Source organism: Selaginella moellendorffii, unplaced genomic scaffold, assembly GCF_000143415.4.
Source record: "Selaginella moellendorffii unplaced genomic scaffold, v1.0 SELMOscaffold_43, whole genome shotgun sequence".
NCBI lineage: Eukaryota > Viridiplantae > Streptophyta > Lycopodiopsida > Selaginellales > Selaginellaceae > Selaginella > Selaginella moellendorffii.
Window position 1 is genome coordinate 801,314 of NW_003314304.1, and position 14,430 is coordinate 815,743.

General features: G+C 42.4%; 1 protein-coding gene across 2 annotated transcripts; it reads right to left on the reverse strand.

The window, feature by feature from the left end:
- Nucleotides 1–9,151: 9,151 nt before the first annotated feature.
- On the reverse strand, nucleotides 9,152–14,159 carry LOC9647100 (PH, RCC1 and FYVE domains-containing protein 1). 2 transcript variants are annotated; one of them, XR_002993540.1, is made up of 10 exons: nucleotides 13,694–14,159; nucleotides 13,451–13,537; nucleotides 13,273–13,362; nucleotides 13,103–13,186; nucleotides 12,851–13,048; nucleotides 10,554–12,779; nucleotides 10,222–10,368; nucleotides 9,727–10,160; nucleotides 9,340–9,556; nucleotides 9,152–9,287 (listed from the first exon to the last, which is right to left on the reverse strand). XR_002993540.1 is itself a non-coding variant. In XM_024685008.1 (9 exons), exons 1-9 carry the CDS (start codon nucleotides 13,739–13,741, stop codon nucleotides 9,439–9,441), a joined length of 3,432 nt encoding a protein of 1,143 aa, XP_024540776.1. In that variant the 5' UTR covers nucleotides 13,742–14,159; the 3' UTR covers nucleotides 9,152–9,438. The 2 variants fall into 2 exon arrangements, 1 of the variants encoding a protein (XP_024540776.1); XM_024685008.1 differs by having other exon boundaries at nucleotides 9,152–9,556.
- Between the last annotated feature and the right edge of the window lie 271 nt (nucleotides 14,160–14,430).

Genomic DNA, 14,430 nt, shown 5'->3' on the forward strand with positions numbered 1-14,430 from the left:
ATATAAACTTAGGTGTGGAATATATTTAGCATCAATTTTACTTATATTACTAATGTCATAAAAAACTTTAACAAATAATATTGGAAAAATTGATGACTTTAGTTTTATTTTAAATCATTATTTAGTTTTCTTACAATATGATATGATAGTGGAGATCCTTTATGGGGCTGATAGTGCTAAATTTGTTATTAGTCATGTTATATTCTAAATGCTTTTCATAAATGTTTAAAATATTTATTAAGTTATGTAACTCTTGACTTTAATGATGTAATATTTATATTTCTCTCTTTTGAAATCTTTATACCTAATAAATTTTTTACTAAAACAAAAATCATCATTAAAATTTTTCCACCTCTGATGTAATTCAAAGAATTTTTTTTTTCACATAAAATAATCCATTTTATGATGCAAATGACATTGTAACAAAAATTGTTATGTGTTGTTATCAATACGAAATTCAAGAAAAAGAGTAAAACTTTTAAAAAATCCTTAGACCTCAAAAAAGATATGGGAGAAAATAAGAAGTTATATGATGTAAATGCTTTTGATAAATCTATTAAAGTGAAACTATGGTATTAGTATTGAATCAAGCCTTAAAGGAGAAGTGTCTACCCATAGTGTGGACATTAAGAAAGGTTAAGTTAGCATTAGCATTAGGATTGACATTATTGACATAGGCATAAGAATTAAACTCACTTTTTATGGTTTTTCCTTTTTTATTTCTTTTGTTGATATATTTTTCTTACAAGGAAAGTAGATTAAGGAAGGAGGGCTAATTGTCTTTTGATTGATTTTTCTTTTGCTCAAGTTTTTCTTATTATTTCAGATGTTTTTTTGAGAATTCATAGACTAAACAACAAATTTCTTCTTTTTAAGATAGAATAACAAATATACTTTCGGATAGAATCATCATTATTAAAGAGTTCAAGTTTTGTTTAGAAAGTAAAAATGTTTGAATGCCACAATCTCAAATATATACTAGAGGGAGAGCATGAATTTGAGTTTGGAATATATTTGGCATTAGTATTGTTTATATTTGTAATTTGATAAAAAAAATTTATGAATAATGTTGGCAAAGTTGGTAACTTTAGTCTTTTGAAAATCATTATATATAATTTTTTCAACAATATGATGTAATAGTGAAGATATTTTCTATATAGAATATAGTATGTATGCCTTTTAAAGCTAAATTTATGATTAGTCATATCATATCTTAATTAAATCTTGTAAATTTAAAAATATTTACTAAGTTATATGGACCCCAACCCAATTAATGATGTAATATTTGTAATTCTCTATTTTAAAATCTTTATACCTAGTAAATTTTTTGATGGAAAAAAATTCATTCTTAAAATTTTTTACCTACTATAAAATTTAAAAAATGTTTATTTTTCTCAATATATTACATAAAATATCCGTTCAACTCAAAGAAAAGGGTGAAGTTATTAGAAAATCCCTAAACCTTAAAAGAGACCGTGGTAGTAAATAGGAAGTCATTATTTATAAATGCTTTTGGTGGATCTCTCAAAATGGGGTTGTGTGGCTATGGTATTGATATCAACTTAAGTCTTAAAAAAGGATTGTTTACCTATGATGTGGGCAAGTGAAGTTGACATTGGCGTTAGGATTAGCATTGTTAACATAAACATAAGCATTAGACTCATTTTAATTGAGTAGAGCATGTGCAACCTTGTGGCTTCCTAAAAGACCCTTATTGAGAAGGTTGTCTTTGGACAAATCATATATTTAAAGTTAAATAAGTTTAGGTTCGAAAAATTCTTTAAGGTGCAATTCAACTTTAGCAAGCATAGAGAAGCACAATTCAGCATCTCAAACCTTTACAAGTTACAACATAACTCTGCTTAAATCTTCAACCCTATAAGTAAAATGGTTGTTAATGGGTGATGGTAGAATATTGATCTTTATAATTCTTCTTCTTTTGTTTATTTTGTTGACACTTTTCTCTTATAAAGAAGGCAGATCAAGAAAAGAGGGTAAAATGTCTTTCAATTGATTTTCTTGCTCAAGTTTTCCTTTTTATTTGGGATTCTCTTTAATAATTCTTTTTTTTTTATGGACTGAATAACAAGTTTTCTCTCTTTTTAATGGAATAATATGCATCTTCCTTAACCTAAACTTCATAATGCCAAAGCTAATGAAGATCATATCTGCATCAATCCAAAAGCTAAGCATAACGAAGCTATGCTCGCAAGTGATCACCAAACGATCCTCCATGAATCCATCTATAGCAAAACGTAACTCACTTCATAGCAAGCACAAGAAGAATCATCAATGATCGATATATCCCAACTGAAATCCAGCAAAGATTCAATCACTAATTCTTTCCTCTTATAAAGCTAGCATAGTCCATGACTGAATCACTTTTCAAGGAAAAGCCAAAGCTAAACCTTTACTAAACAATCTCATCTAGAACACAACTAACTCAAACTTGCCACTTAGTTCATGTGAACGTCAAGACAGTTGCTAACTAGCAAATGCACGAATGCCAATAACACAAAGTCATAGCCAAATCATCAACACTATTTTCATTGAGACTAATGACACTCAATATCAATCATATGGAGAGATATCTCATTTCACTTGAATATCAACTTCAACAATGTCAATGAAAAGGCATCACTTCAATGCCATCAACACTAGAACAAAGCTAAAAGAAAGCACGAGTGTATCACCACTCAAAGCTCTCTAGCAACCAAGCTAACCAAGGTCGAAGATACTTTAGTTAGTATCCGAGACCAATCCTTTAGCAAAACTCAGTTATAGATAACACTTCTTCAAGGAGTGAATCACCACGTCCAAGACTCAATGAAATCCAACACTATGAACTAAACACAACCAAATGATATCAACAAAGGTAGAGTCGACATGCCAACATAGAAAACCCATGTAAGTCAAATGACACGATCCTCCGCAACACCATCCGATAAAGTAAACCCATCACTGCTAAATCTTCATCGAGCGAAGCAAGTGTTTAACAGTCCTCGACGAAGTCTACAAGCAACCATTAGTTGCAAAGCAACTAACCATCACTTATTCAACTCGCTTTCACGAGACCCAGACACTAAACTCACATCGTCAAGCTATATACTTGTCCAACATGAACATAATACCCCAGGTACGAGATAAAGGTTCATGGACAAGCACGAACTAAATGACCACTCGAATCCAACTCAACTGCGATAAGCTCACTAATGCATTTAGTCACTAGCTCTGAGCATTCCTTGAAGAGGCTAGCTATGCATGATCAACACTCAGCTGAAACTAAAGTGAAGACCATGAGATGGATCCATATCGGTACACAACCTCCTCATGGACAAAGCTACAGTATGGGTACCAACATCTCAAACTTAAAGAACTAAGTTGAACATCACCATCCTCAGCCAAGGCGCAGGGCCACCAAGACCAAGTCAAGATCAGTGAGAGCTCACTACTCTCATAGAGTCTAACGAAATGCAAAGTGCAACCTGCCACCAAGTATAACGCTACAAAAGAAAGGCACAAGGGTCACCTTTCTAGAAAAGTGCAACGGCCACTTTTCTACACTAACTCTAGATTCTATCCAACTCAATTGCAATAGCCCCAAAAGTCGGCATCCCTTTCGGGCCGCATCATACAAACTACATACTAAAGTCTAAGTTAACCAAAGTCAACTCCAACCCCTTCACTAGTTTGTATTGGCTTTCGAAAACGGAATGGTTTTCGAGCAAAGTGATAACAGATCAGCCATTGGAAGAGCTTAAGAAAATTTGTGGAAAAATTTCCATTCTAGAGAAAGAATGACTCTCAGTCCAGGAATGCAAACTTTCAACACTCAACCAACTTCCTCCTACTAACAACTTCACATAGGTTCACTTCAACACAAATTCTCATGACCTATAATATGCTTAAGCCTTGAACATCTTTTTGCCCATACTTTTGACATCCGCAGAATGCAAAGTGAACATCCAAGGCTTGATCACGAAGACCACATCTTCGGATATCCACATTGCACTAACACTCTTTTTCAATCATTCTCAAGATCCAATGTGAAGCCAAAACACTAACAAGAAAAATGACATGGAAAATCAAGCTCTAAGGAAAATTCCTCATCACTCGAATCAACAATGCCACTTCCACTAACACAAGTGCTAGCGCTATCAATGCCTTAACTACACACCTTTTCCATCCAACAATTTACTCCAAGTGCTAACGGATAAACCAACAAGCCATAGCAAATGAATGCTACAACCCTTTTCCAACACCTTAGTGGGCAAACTCAAGGAAATAAGGAACCAACTTAAGCTTAGCATAATGGACCACCATCGAGAATCCAGTCAAAGCTACTACAATGCTACTTTATGCAAGTAGACTAGCTTCACCATCAACCACTTTGGGGTTGATCATCACTTAACCAAGAAACTTCGTAAACACATTGCTCATTATCACATGGATATGATATAGAAATTACAATGACTTGATCATCAATTGAGCAACACCACAAGCAATGCCAATGTCATTACTTCAAAGGTTTATGTGAGTATCAAGTGCCAACTCAATTCGACAAAATGCAACATAAATGCCACACTCCACCAATAAAGACTTACAACACTCAACACCACTAACTTTTGTTCATAACATGGACAAGCTCATGCTACTCTCTATCCAACCAAACTCAACACTAATCCAACACCAAGCTACTTAAGGAGCAATAACAAGGTTCCCCAGAAAAGAATTGAGCATTGTAACCTAAGTCTTCCAATAGCAAGTCTAGATAAAATGGTTTAGCGCTTCACCATTATCCATCCCATGACTCACCATTTACAAGACCATCATTTCCAACATGCATCAAGGTAGGGACTCTTGATTGCATGATGTGAACACGAGCAATGAGTCACACCTCGTTGCGTATCATCTTTCCAAGAAGAGAAGATGATTTACGTGTTTGATCCTTTGTCCCTAATGACTCTCTTTTCGGTCTCATCTTTGACTACACCTCAAGCTTGCGTTTGCACTGCTTTCAGTCTAATCCAAGAAAAGTTTATGAGAGAGCACGGCAATGATTACCTGAATCAATAGACTAATCCCTACAGTCTTGATTGATCCACTTGTAATCATGCCTAGGAAGGACCCACTAGTGCCATGCTAAACAGCTATGGACTAGCCTATTTGCTACTCATAGCAAACCCAGGGAAAGTTTGCTTTCACCCACGGTACATGGAACAACTCATGGAACCACCAATAGGCTAACATTAATCCTGCCAACTCAAAGTGCAACTTTGAGTTGCTAATGTGCCTCACTCACGAGCCCAAGCGTAAACTCATGCTAACGGAGTATCTCAAATCCATCCTATGAGCCCAAGAGCAAGCTCACATCATAAGGTACAACAAGGTAACCAAATCCATACCCAAGGAACAATTGTGAACCCTTTGCACCAAACGTGTACCCACTCGGATCATCGTTTTCATCTCTGCGTATGCAACGAGACTAGTTGCCCAATCTCATTAAATAGTATTCGCTGAGACTCATTCTCTGATACCAAATGTAGCACACGTGGTTTTGACCCTTTATCCTATGGAGATTTACCATAGGATAACACCACGAAGCGGAACCTAACCCTCTTTGTGCCACGTGATAGATGCCACGTGTCCATGCCACGTGTCCATAGGAACCCGAGGTTCAGGGCCTTAGGCCACTGAACGAAGGAACGGTGCCAAACTCCCAAGCATAGAGCCAAGGAGTGACGGAACCGAACCACGGAGCAACTCCCGAGCATAAGCCCAAGGAGCGAAGGGACAGGAGCCCGGAGGGACTTGGAACAGTCCTGGAGCAACCAGCATCCCAATGCCAGGACTAGCATGCAAAACAGAGCCAAATGGAGTCTGGTGCTATTTCGGCATACCGGTGGCCTAACGTGAGGATATGGGTACTCCACCAGCTAGCATGGAATGGAACTTGGGCTTAGACCCAAGCCGGATGCAGAACAAGGACAAGCACGCAAGTGGAAGCTAGACTATGCCTCAAGTTGGTCGGCTATGCCTGACCTACCCACTATCCCTACTATACATTTGAAACCCCCTATAGCCCCCCCCCCCCCTTGAGGAACACACGCTTTGGGCTTTCACCCCAAGCTTCCTTTAGTATCAGGAGTTAGTCTCTGGGGCAAGCTCGAAACTTACTAAATATGGAATGTCCTTAGATTGCGAATTTGGACACGGGACAAACACCATTGTGTTCAAGACAATCTCTACATTCCGTAGATGTGCCAAATGAGCAAATCTGGACACTTTCCATAAATAGCATTTGGGACCGGAATGAGACCAACACAAAAGGCATGATAGCGAGGGTGTTTGGCAGACACGGTAAGCTATCATGTAGCGATATTGAGGGACCAATCTCAATATGCGAGGGTTCTTGTCACTAGCAAGTGCAAGACAAAATGAGACGGGAACTCCTTACCGGGCTAAGTATGCTTAGCTAATAACACGTAGGAATTCCGTCCTTATGCTCGTCTGGTCTCGAAATGCCCAATTAACTCCACTAGCACAAGAGGGACTGATAAAAGGTCCAGCAATACTGACCTCCTGCCATCGTGGCAGTAAGGTAAGAGTGTCCGTAAGGACTAGTCGACAAGTAACTTTCGATACTCGAAGTCACATTCGCGACAAATTCTAATACTTTTTGCTAACTTTGTGCTTTTGTGTTTTTTGAGAAGCTCACTATAAACAACCAAAGAGAACGACTTGAGAAATGATATGCAAGGATATAAATACAAAGGGAAAGGGCTCATACATCCCTTTTTTTTCAATTAGTTAAGGTTCTTAAGATTGTATGTTAAGTGTCTTTGAGTTTAAATAATACTGGGTTGTATAACATCTAAGGAAGTCCAAATTTAAGAGCTTACAGATCTAACTCTATTAATTAGATAAGAGAATCACACTATAAATTGAAATTATTGACAGTCCAATTTATTCTAATTCTATTAGAAAGATAAGAGAGTGAGATTCTTAGCTTTTATTTATGAGGGTGTGAACTTTAGGAAAGCTTGATGGATTATAAGGAACCAAAGAAAACAATTTGAAAGACAACCTATAGTGTTTAAATATAGAGGAAAAAGGCCCATGAATAAAAATATACCCCCTTTTCTAATTAGTTAAATGTCTTGGGATTTTTAGGGTTAAACATCTTTGGGTTTGAATAATATTGGGTTATATAACCTCCTAAGAAGTCTAAGTTCAATAGTTTACACTTATTACATAACTAGCCATGTCGTGAGATATTTACCAGTGACGTGGGCCAACTAGGGCAAGTTCAACTATTCCTCCTTTTTAGATAGCACAAACACCCATAATTTATACCACTAGTGTAGCATATGTGATTATAGAATTGAATATACTATCAATATAAATCCTTAGAACTTATAGGGATAAAATAATTATTAAAGGTGTTTTCATAAAGCATTTGCCCCTTTTTTAGTTGACTTAAAGTGTGTTATATGTGATATCAGAGGAAATGGCATGGGTTTGATTCATTGATTAGTGGCTATTTAAAATATAATATACCTTTGAGTTAGGTATATTTCTACCCCTATTAGGCATCCATGAGTACATCTTTTGTTTTGTAGAGCATTTATAGACAAAGGTATCTGCTGTGGGATTGCAGTATGAATGAATGATTAATTGCCTCATAATTGGTTTATATAATGGAAGGATTGGTAGATTTAGTGTGGAAATGAAAGTGCTAGTTCCTCTAATCTCAATAAAGGTTATTAATCAATGGTCAATAAAAACATTGATATCTCTAAAAAGGGGGGTGAGTATGGATTTGGATGGGGAAAAAATAGCTCTTAAGTGCTCTCTCATTAAATAATTACCCTTTTCAATTGACTTAAAACGAAGGAGATAAGATATACTTCACCAAGCATACCAAATAGTCAAACTCACCTTTATTCACCCATGTGTTTGGAAAAAATCCTATACTCACTTGGGCAAGTCCCTCTAAAAAATGCAAAAACAACAACAATAGTAAAGGCTAGGGAAATCCATGGCTACCCAAATCACTTATTGGCTGGAAAGATTAAACAATCAAGCTAGAAGCTCTTAGTCCTTATTGTACTACACAAGAGTAATCTTGTATGGGAGAGGATGATGTAGTATGTTCAAAGAAGGAGGGATGGCTTGAGGCCACTATGTTTCTATTGGTCAGTTATAAACCATTATAGAACTAGTAGAATGGGGGCTCCAAAGTGCTGGGTAAGGCATAATTACCCTCAATTGCCCCACCATCATATACTCTTGTAAAAAGAGAACAATTTTCTATTTCTTATATATGGTCAAGGCCTTTATGTTGCCACCAACAGCCATAAGGCACTCTTTTGCTCTAAAATTCTCCCTCAAACTTTCTCAATCCCCCTAGAAGAACACTTTGAAAATCTCTCTTAGATTCACTCTTAGATTCAACACTTTTAGATTTAAAATCACTATTCCAAGTCCATTGTTTTACTAGCAGTCTATGGAATGCTCACACATAAACTCAAGACAATCTATGAAATCCCTCTAGAAAACACTCTTCATTCTAATTCTATAAGAATATTATTAAACACTTTTAAACGTCTCAAGAAAAGGGTGAGGCCCCATCAAACTCTTCCTATCACCATCCCCTATTTATATATCTTACTCCCATCTAAATCTCTTAAAATTAGATTATAAATCTTTATTTGCACTTTGTCTTGTAGTGAAAATCTTAAACACCTAAATCATAAAAGAATATTTTAATGGATCTCCTCTCTTTTGCCTTAGTGCCATGGGGTTTGGATTATGTTTAGCATCAGTTTGGCTTATATATTAAGAAAATTTCCAGATAACATTTGGTGATTCTAGCTTCTTAGAAATTATTTTGGAAATTATTATAGGTAATTTTCCAACAAGGTAAATTTTTGTACAAAATAGGGCATTTATGGCTTTTAAAGCTAAATTTGCAACTAATCATATCACATCCTAACCACCTCACATAAATTCTTACATATAAATTCTTAACTACCTCACATAAATTCATATATAAAAATTCTTAAACTATTTACTAATATGATGACTTAAATCTTTATATTTCTGATAGGAAAACAATCTCATCCATGAAAATTTTCTACCTGCCATATGTAATTCAAAAAATGTTTGTTTTTCTCAATATATTACACAAAATAATCCATTTCATAACACAAATGGAGGAGCTCTTTTCACTTTCTTCTCTTCTCTTTTGTACATGTATCTCTTTGGATTCTTTTCTCTATTCTCTGCACAGGAAGAAGAAATCATCATCCTTCACAGCAATGCGTTCTAGTTTACCTTCAAACAATTAATAGCATGGTTGAAAGGAAGAGCTCCAGTTCGTTTCATCGTAATAACGAAGATCCTTTTGCTTCCGGGATAGAACGCTGAGCGTACTCACAGTTTGTTTCCCGGGGCCGTTCGATCCACGCTGCGAATGTTGTATTGCTCGTGGACTCTCTGCCGGTTCTCTTGCCACCATTGCTCGGCTTGCTTCTCACTAAACCGCTTGCGACTGGAAAATGAAAGAAGAGTTATCATCAGCAAAGAGCAAAATATAAGAAATCACGAAAACAAAGATCACAAAGAAAACAATGTAGGAAGAAAAAACAGAAACACAAGCAAGGCGCTGCTCAGGTAGTGATCGATCGAGAAGAAACGAGAAAAAGCAAAGAGAGCGTGTACCTGAATCTCACTCTCTTGAGCTCCCTTCCTCCGGCCGGAAGCACGCATAGTGTGAGATAAACTCCCGGCTGGTCTTGTTCCACCCAATCGTTCTCGGGCTCAGGGCCTCCTCCAGTGTCCGTCTTCTCGCCATCGGTGTCATAAGCTCGAGTGAGCAAACTTGGCCTTCGACTGGAAGCTTGCTGCTGCTGTGCAGGACTGGCGAGGCCATTCGTGTCTGGAGCGATGCTGCGAAGATTTGGAGTGAGAGCTCCCAGCGAGTATCTCAAGTGAGCCGTGGAGTAGCCACCTTCGTCATCGGTGACCGAGAGCGAGTCTAGAGTTGTCACCGGAGGATGGACGCCGTTTGGAAGTTGGTCGTGGTGGAACTGTTGCTGCTGCTGTTGCTTGTGGCGATGGAGTCCGGCTGGGACTCGCTCAGCCATTTCCTTGAGCTGTGTGGATTCAAAGAAGAAAAGTTGGCTCTTTACCTCTATCGGAAAAAGAATGGAGTACCTGTGCTGTGAGTTGCTTGATTACTTCTTTTGCTGCTTGGCACTTTGCACTCTCCTCGCCGGCGATTGCCAGAGCCTCTTGGACTTGTTGCGCGGACCTTCGTAGCTCCGCGTCTTGTTGAAGTAGCTTTCGATTCAAATCCTCGACCTTTGGGAAAAACGAGCCAGGAGGAGTGTAAGAATATCGAGCAAAGATAAATCAAAGAACAAGATCTAAGAACGAGGAAAACGAAACAAACGAGAGTGATGAACGAGAAAATCGCCAATGGAAGAAACAAGCGAGAGTAAAGAACGAGAAAGTATTAAAGGACAAGGAAAGAATGCTGCACGTACCTGTTCTTTCAATTTCACAACTTCGTGGTTGACAACATCGTTCTCCCTCTTGAGCTCATCCACCAGCGTTTTCGGAGTCGCAAGGCCAGCCAGAGTCGGAGTCGGAGTGGCCGAGCGAGGAGGACTCGGCCTCCTCGAGAGTGGAGAAACGCTCCTGGAAGCCACCCTGGAAGTCGGGACCGAGAGAGCCGACACCAAAGGTCTCAAACTGCTGCCACTCCCGCCGCTGGCATACGGATTAAACACCGAGGGAATGTCCACAGCACCCCACGGCTGGACCGAGCTCGAGAATTGCAAAGCCTGGTTGAGATGATACTGCGGTTGCTGCTGCTGCTGCTGCTGCTGCTGCTCGGGCTGGAGCTCCAGCTTCCTCGGCTTCTTCACAGACCCTTCGCTTAGTTTCCTCGCATCACTCCCTCCAACCGGCGGCTTTGCAGCTTTCCCTTCGCCGGGCCTCTCCGCTCGAGTAAGAACTTCGGAAGCTCGTCGACCACCTTGTTGTCCTTGCGTCGCCACCATTGATTTCCTCGGCACTCCAGCCCCACCACCGCCACCAGGAAGCAGAACTTCGCCACCTTTCTTGAGCTTGACGAAGCAAGGATCGCAGACCCGATACGGCTTCGCTGGATTCGGAGCCAGCGACGCCTTGAGCGCCTTCCTGGCGCTACAAGAGTGGCAAAACGCGTGTCCACAGTTGTAGCAATTGTGCCGCTTGCGAGTGAATCCAAACGGTTGCCGGCAACCCGAGCAGAGCGACTGATCCGCTCCAGACACCCACTTATGCAAGCAAATCGCGGCAGTGAATCCCGAGCCGCAAGCCACGCTCTTGACTTGCTTCTCCTTCAGCGCCTCCACCAAAGTTGGCGTGTTTCGATCCATCACGTCGCCATGCCCGAGCCTTCCATTCGCTCCCTTACCCCACGTATACACCTCCGTCTTGGCAGTGAGAACAGCTACATGGTAAGCCCCGCAAGCTATCTCCTCCACAAAAGCTTCCCACAGCCGGCCTTCCACAAGCCCGGGAAGCTTTCCATCAGCCCGGACGTCCCCAAGTTGCCCGTAGAGGCTGCTTCCCATCGTAAAAACTCGGCCATTGATCGTCAGCGCCACCGTGAGAGTGTGTCCGCAAGCTACTTGCTTGAAGTTATAGTCGACCAGCGCAGCAACGCATGTTGGCACAAGCTTTTGCTCCTTGTCTCCATGGCCGAGCCGGCCTTTGTCTCCGTCACCCCACGTAAAGAGCTTCCCGGACGATCCCCCGGCATTCGAGTACCCGACCATGACTTCCACCACGGCCGCCGTGTGCCAGACTCCGCAAGCCACTCTCACCGTCTTGAGACCTTTGAGCGACTCCACCTCCTTCGGAAGAGCCACGCTTCGCTTGTCTCCATGGCCGAGAACTCCGAAAGTCCCATCGCCGAAAGTGAAGAGCTGGCCAGCCGAGGTGACGAGCGCCGTGTGCCAGACTCCACACGCCACGGACGAGACCCGGATCCCCTCGAGCGGACCCCCGACTCGCTTCGGAGTCCAGTGGCTGATATCGTTGCCGTGGCCGAGGAGTCCATAGCTGTGAGTTCCATCTCCCCAGGTAAACAAGTCCCCGGACAGCGTCACCGCGCAAGAGTGGTACTCTCCGCAAGCCACGAACTCGGTGTTGGTGGTGGCCAGCGCCTCGACGAGCTTGGGATGCGCGACATCGACGTCCACTCCGTGTCCCAGCCGGCCTCCACTCTCGTCACCCCAGCAAAACACCTCGCCTTGCTTGGTCACCAGCGCGGCGTGCCGGTTTCCACACGCGATGTGGTGAACGTCGAGCACCACCGCTGACTCAAGCGCCTTGGGCAGCAAAGAATCCGTTTTGATGCCACCATCGCCGCTGCCGACGCTCTCACCCCACAGGAAAACGTCGCCGAGAGCGTCGCCTTCTTCCTGGCCGGACCCCTGGCTGGACGAGCTCACGGCGCTGGACATGCTCACGCGAAAGTTGGCGTCGAGAGGGATGGCGGCGGAGGTGGCGGCGGCGGCGCCTCCGCGGAGGTGGAGGACGCTGGCGGCGGGCTCCGAGCTCATGTCCGAGTGGAGAGATCCCGCCGTGGAGGCGTTTTCTAGGAAGAGTTTGGAGGAGGAGTCGAGCGATGGTGCTCCCGGAGAGAAGCTGCGTTGCTGGAGAGCGTAGCGTGGGGGACTTCCGTATGGACTTTGGAAGCGGAAAGCTTCTCGGCCATCCTGGAAGAACGAAGAACGAGAACTCATGAGAAAAAAAAGCTTTTTTGTATCGTTTGATCTTGCAGGAGTACCTGGCGAGGAAGATTATCAACGTTTCCGAACGGGGAGCTCGCTGGAGAGATTCTGGACCACGTCGCGGGGCTGTTTGAGTCCGAGGGAGGACCGCATTCGCTCCTCGAGTCAAATCGCAGGCGTGATAACTGGCCCCCGGAGACAAGAGCTTTGAGTCCCACGAACCACACCTCGGCCTCGTCCTTGTCTTTGCAAATCTGCGAAGAACACTTTTACTCTCAACAAACTTTCCCAAGAACATCACGCCGTACCAGGTCGAGCGAGCGATCGTTGCCATAAATGAGCGAGAACGATTGATACTCCTTCTCTAACCTCGGATATCTCTGAAAGTTGGCCTGCAAAACCAAAAGCTCTCAGCAAACTTTTCCGGGAACCGATGATGGATGAATTCGATCGCCGATTGATCGAGGAAAGAACTTACAGTTCGCTGGCCGGGGACAATCCTTGTGATGGAGCTCAACCGCAAACTCTTCTCCTCCTTTCCAGAGTACCATATCAAGTGTGTTTCATCCTGGAAAAAGTTTGTCACGACTCTACTCGCTCTAAAAAAAAGTGGAGGAAAGATCTTTCGATCGATCGAGCTTTAGCTTTTCACTCACATTGGAGAGCCGGAATGGGCAAAACTTTGGCTTTCCTCGTCTCCCATACTTGAGGAGCTGGGCTCCCTTCTTCAGCGCAGTGATAGCCTTTTACACACGAGAGAAGAGAAAAATTTAATCATGCAAAATAGGCAAGCCAAAGAAAAGAGAGGAAGGAAGAAGGAGAAGAAGAAAAGAAAAAAAACACGACGATGGATGGAACTTGGAAGAAGCGAGGAGAAAAAAAAGGTTTTGAGGAAGAACCTGTTCAATGTCGCGCTCCACGGCCCCATTTCTCGCAAGATCTGCCATCGCCGGAACCAAATTCCTCTAGCTCCGGCGAAGAACAAGACGCCGATGATGATGATAGCGACGGCGCTGTCGATGGCAACGATGCATCTTCACACCCATGACAAGCAGCAATCTAGCTCCGTCCTGCCGCGACCCTGCCTAGATCTAAGCTCGCCGCCGCCACTGGCGAGATCCCATGCCACGCCCAAAATCGCCACTCCTCCTTCGGCTCCTCTTCCTCATCCCTCCTCCAAATGGGAAAATAAACACCTAAAATGTGAGCGCGGGCATTTGGGTAGCGATTCTTTCCACCATAGCTGGCCTTGCGGTCGATCGATCGAGAGATTCTACCATTCTACTCCACTGTTCATCATCATCCCTGTGATACACAGTGACCGAGTCTGCCAAAACAGACAACGCAAATGGAGGGAGGGCAAAAAGAAGGAAGAGAGGAAAAAAGGTTTTTTTTTTCTTTGGCTTCCTCTTTTTTGGGTCGCTGGGAATTTCTCTGTTCTCGAATGGGTTGTGCTTGGATTCTCCAGTGGCGTGCTCAATCGATCGATCTACGAATCAATCCCTAGCTTCTCCTGGAAGGACTGGGTCTCATCGGATCAGAAGAGATGCACAGTCATCAATTTCTTGGATGGATCGAGAGAGGAGCGATCGGAGCTCCTTTTATTTCGGTGGGGGGACCTCCAATTTCTCGCCCT

Bases quoted from the DNA above. Each gene is read 5' to 3' on its own strand.
- LOC9647100 (XM_024685008.1), bottom strand. From the start codon at position 13,741: ATGGCAGATCTTGCGAGAAATGGGGCCGTGGAGCGCGACATTGAACAG. The intron at 13,538-13,693 runs GTTCTTCCTCAA...CGTGTGTAAAAG, and splicing joins TGGAGCGCGACATTGAACAG to GCTATCACTGCGCTGAAGAA. The intron at 10,161-10,221 runs GTACTCCATTCT...GAATCCACACAG, and splicing joins TCAAGCAACTCACAGCACAG to CTCAAGGAAATGGCTGAGCG.